The sequence below is a fragment of the Arvicola amphibius genome, chromosome 10 (genome assembly GCF_903992535.2).
Source record: "Arvicola amphibius chromosome 10, mArvAmp1.2, whole genome shotgun sequence".
NCBI classification, from domain to species: domain Eukaryota; kingdom Metazoa; phylum Chordata; class Mammalia; order Rodentia; family Cricetidae; genus Arvicola; species Arvicola amphibius.
In genome coordinates, this window is record NC_052056.1 from 96,528,947 (window position 1) to 96,534,015 (window position 5,069).

Genomic DNA, 5,069 nt, shown 5'->3' on the forward strand with positions numbered 1-5,069 from the left:
TCCTGCTTGTCTTCTGGGGAGTCTGGACAGAGCTGCTTTGTTAAGCTTTATCTTACTACTCTTCTGTGTTTCTTCAGTCCAGCAGCTCTTAGTCTGTGAGTCACAACCAAGAATATTTAGAATTCATAACTAGCAGTGAAAGCAATTTTATGTTTCGTGGTTCACCACAATACGAGGAATCGTATCAAATGACTGTAGTACTGGGAAGGCTGAGAACTACTACTTTAAACTGTACTTGAGTTTCCATAAAAACAATATCAAACACAGTGACTCATCCTTAAAGAATCAAAACTTAATAATCTTTTATTATTAAGACACCCCACAATTCCATATTCATGTACTATGTATCTTGATCACATGCAGCTGGATTCCTTCCTCCCTCTCCCCTATCATGTATTTCTCCCTCCTGTTCCTCCCTTTTATTTGTAGCTTACTAAGACTGTGTCACACTCCTTGATGGAATGTTGGTAGGTCTCATGCAGGTGATCTTAACAGCAGTGAGTTCAGGAGTGCAGTGGACATGCTCTGTCCAGTGGACAACATTTCACAGAATTTCAACTCCAGTGACAAAATTCTACAAAAGCCTTGGGGATCAACCTTGGGTAGTCAGGTTTGTATGGCACCTTGCATTGCACTTGGTAAGATGTCACCTCAGCTCCCATGTTGGGCTTTCTATACAATGTAGATATTCTGTTACTTCACGGTGATGATGACTTTCAAGAGACATTTGTAGGTTTCTCTTTTTAAAATATCAGGTGGAGAACTAGAGTTGTTGCATAATTATAAATAGATAAACACTTCTACAAATTGTCCACATGTGACCCAGTATCATGTCCAATGGATATATACAAAGAAACTGAAAATATGTAAATAAAGGAAAAAAATCTTCACATTTATAGTGTAAAAGAAAGTGTTTATTGTGAAGCTGTGTTTCTTGCATCACACTCCTGTCCTCTCCTGTTCTCTCAGAGGTTGAGGAGAGGAGCATGTGGAGGTGGAATCAGACATCCCTGGAAGACTTCATCCTTCAAGGGCTCTTTGATGACTCCTTCAACCCCCTGTGTCTTTTCCTCCTGATCATGCTGGTGTTCCTTACTGCAGTGAGTGGCAACAGCCTCACCATCCTCCTCATCTGCGCTGACCCCCGTCTTCACACACCAATGTACTTCCTGCTCAGCCAGCTGTCCCTCATGGATCTGATGCACGTCTCCACAACCATTCCCAAGATGGCGAGCAACTACCTGACTGGCAAGAAGTCCATCTCGTTTGTGGGCTGTGCCACCCAGCACTTCATGTACCTGTCCCTTGGTGGTGCAGAGTGTGTCCTCCTGGCTCTCATGTCCTATGACCGCTATGTTGCCATCTGTCACCCCTTACGCTACACTGTGCTCATGAGCAGAAGAGTGGGAGTGATGATGGCTGCCATGTCATGGTTGAGTGGATCTGTGAACTCCCTAATCCACACATCTGTCTTGATGAACTTCCCTTTTTGTGGCTCAAGAATCATCCACCACTTCTACTGTGAATTTCCAGCTGTTTTGAAGTTGGTGTGTGGGAACATCACTGTGTATGAGAACACAGCCTACATCAGCACCGTTATTCTTCTTCTCCTCCCCATCATTTTTGTCTCCACATCCTATGGATTCATTCTGCACAGCATCATGCAGATGCGTTCAGTTGGGAGTAAGAGAAACGCCTTTGCCACATGCAGCTCTCATCTTACCGTGGTTTCCCTTTTTTTTGGTGCGTGCATGTTCTCCTATATGAGACCCCGATCCCAACGCACTCCATTCCAAGACAAAGTTGGTTCTGTTTTCTATAGCATCATTACTCCTACCCTGAATCCCCTGATTTATACTCTCAGGAATAAGGATGTTGCTAAGGCTCTGAAGAAAGTGTTGAGGAGAGATCTTTTCACCTAGTGATCATGGTTATAGTTTTCTAGAATATATAGTGGAGTATGGTATGTCTTGAACTGATTTAAGAAATTTCCGATGCTTTTTGACTAGTGCACAAATAACATGGGACCTATTCTAATATGATATCCATCATTGAAACTGATAGAATAGCTGTGCGCCATCTTGGACCCTTAACCTGAACTTTTGTTTCTAAGAAAGGCACAGAGTGTTCCACAAAACATCTCAAGTGCTTGAAAATCAACCAAACCACAATCCTAATCCTTTTCCAGGAATAGAACTTTGGCCACTTATGCACACATACAGTCCCTATCCCTCCCCTATCTTCTAAACCCCCCAAAACTCTTATTACCTGCATAAAGCTGTGTGCTCTTAGTTTTTACACAGTATGGTTGCAACTCCTGTTGAACAGGCTTCTGACTTCCGATTCCTTTGGTTTGCCATCCTTTTTCTAATGTGAATACTATTGTGTACATAGTATGAAACGCCTGGAGAGCTAAGGAAAAAGTAAATCCAAACCCAAACCCACCCTCAATAATCTTTTGAAAGGAGGCATAGGCAATGCTTCACAGTCAGTACACTGTTTAGCATTTCCAAAATCCTGGCTTGGATCTCCAGGAGTGCTTTGAATTGGGCTTGGTGGTATATATGTCTGTGATCCCTGAACTCATGTGAATCAAAAATTCATGGTCATCCTCAGGATCATAGTGAGTTTCAGCCTCAAAATTAAACTACCAAAACAAAACAAACCACCAGCTAGTGATCCAACCCCAATAAGACATAAAGGTCCAATGACATACCCAAAATATTAAGTTAAAACGACAGTGGGCTGTCGCTAAAACTTCACATACTATATTGAAAGGTATGGGGGAGAATGGACATTGTTACCTTGTTCCTGATTTTAGTGGAAATGCTTTGAATTTCTGTTTAAGTTGATGCTGTCTGTGGACTTGCAGCAAGTGGTATTCATTATGTTGAGACATATCCCTTGTATCACTAGTCTCTGCAGGACTTTTGCTATGAAACTATGTTAGAATTGTTTTTCCAATTAAGAAATCATGTTTTTTAGTCTGTGTATATGGTAGATTATTTATGCTCATAATGTTTATTGTGTTGAACTTATAAACATTATGAATTTGAATCTCTGGGGGTGGTGCCAATCATTGAGTGTAAATGATGAGCCCCGTTATTGGTTTTCCAGTGCAGAGTGGCCAGCCTTGAAACTGTATACAGATAACCAACTATAACATACCCCATAGGTTGTATTTATTAATTTGTGTATGTTACAATTATAAAAGAGAAAAACCTGTTAACTTGAGAGTGTGGGCATGGCAGGGGTTCACTACACGGTGGCTGGGTAGTTGTGGAAAGAAAAGGGAGGGGAAAGTGGTATAATTCTATTTAAATTAAGAACATAACAAGAGATATCTTGCCCTTTGTTTGGCCTTTCCAGTTTAGTAGTCCCCAGAGTTTCATAGTATTCTCTTATTGCTTTATTTTGGTTTCTGATTTACTAATTTCAGCCCCGAGTTTGACTGTTTCTTCCCAATTACTCTTTTTCGGTATTGTGTTGTTATTTTTCTTTTCCTTTTTTTTTTTTTTTTAGAATTTTCAAATGTGTCATTAATTTGTTGATGCAAGATGTTTGATGTAGCTATGTAGATTTGATGTAGTGCTATGAACTTGCATCTTAATATTGGCTTCTTTGTGCCCCATGTGTTTGGGTATGTTGTATTTTCAATTTTTATTGAAATTTTATTGAAATTAAATTTCATTCTTGATTTTTGTCTTGGACCTAATTTCATCCAGTAGTGAGTTGTTCACCTTCTGATAAGGGAGCTAACCAATCTCCTTGTTTGAGGGGTGTGCCCCCTCCGGGGCCCCAAATACCTTTAAAACATCCTTGTGCATTTGTTGTTGCTCTCTTTGGTTTCCTGCACTCCTGGCGTTTGCGGGATCCTTGGTCGTGTAAGTTTTCCCTCAATTATTAAAATCTTTGAATAGAGCTGGTCTGGTTATTTATTAATCGACTTCGCCCCCTATATTTTGGTGCCCCGAACGTGAGGCTTTTTTTTTTTTTTACCTGCCTTAGAGCCTCTGGTGGCTGCAGGAGTGGGCAACCGCTGAGGCTCCACCGGCTTGTGCAGCCGCTGTTGCCAAAGGAGCTTGACTCCGCTACTGCACAGGTCCTGCCAGCTTGCTGAGGCCTCGGCCCTGCTCTGGCCTCGCTTGCCCGCTGTAGCAGTTACCCGCCGGAGACAAGCAGTTGGTACCTGCATCCCGGCGTTTGAGCTCGCTGTTGCAGACTCACGATAGCATCGCGGCTTACCACCGGTTACTGCCCGCACTGCGATGATTGTGGAAGTAGGACATGAACAACCAAGCCAGGAAGCAGGACACATGACTCCATAGGAGCGCACTCCTGCGGCCACTCTATCCTGGCAGAGTCTGATCTTGGCCCCGCCCAGTTTCCTGGCGCCACCTTTTACCCAGCACCTGCATTCCACAGCCATACTTTAATCCACACAGCACACAGTTTGTGGTTTAACCTCCGGTTTTGAGTATTTTTTCAGGAATTTTTTTTTCCGGTTCTGACTTTTTCTGCCACATGCATCCAGGTGCACCCCGCCACCTAGTGGCAGGCAACGGTCATTACAGGTAAAATTTCTTTCAATTAAAAAAATAAAAATGACTACAGATTTGATTGAAAATGTCTGACAATATCACTGTTGAAGGATTCTACAGCTTATTTAATTCCACCATGGCTGAGTTATTGCAGGATGCAAATGAAGATTTCTTTGGTTGGATATTTACAGGGCTTGGGATTTTTTTTTTTTTTTTTGTTGTAACGTGGTTGGACAATAGGAAGATGATAGAGTCCTTACAGGACAAATCCAGGATTCTGAAGGCAGAAGTTGAAAAATTAAGAAAGGGCACAACTATTTTGAGAGACAACTTCCAAATGGTTGAGATAATTTCAAAAACAATTCAGACTGACAATAACCACATCAAGAAACAGTTTGCTGATATGACTCGGTCAACTGAGCAAAATTTAGAAAAGGTAAAGTCTGATATTAAGAAGAGATTCATTCACCAACCCCGCAACAGACAAAGGTCTGATCTCTAAAATATATAAGGAACTCAAGAGACCAG

The 5,069-nt window shown here is 41.7% G+C and overlaps 1 protein-coding gene across 1 annotated transcript; it reads left to right on the forward strand.

Annotated features, from left to right (window-relative positions):
• Nucleotides 1–986: 986 nt before the first annotated feature.
• On the forward strand, nucleotides 987–1,922 carry LOC119824358 (olfactory receptor 2AE1-like). The gene has a single exon (XM_038344477.1). It carries the CDS (start codon nucleotides 987–989, stop codon nucleotides 1,920–1,922), a length of 936 nt encoding a protein of 311 aa, XP_038200405.1.
• Nucleotides 1,923–5,069: the final 3,147 nt, after the last annotated feature.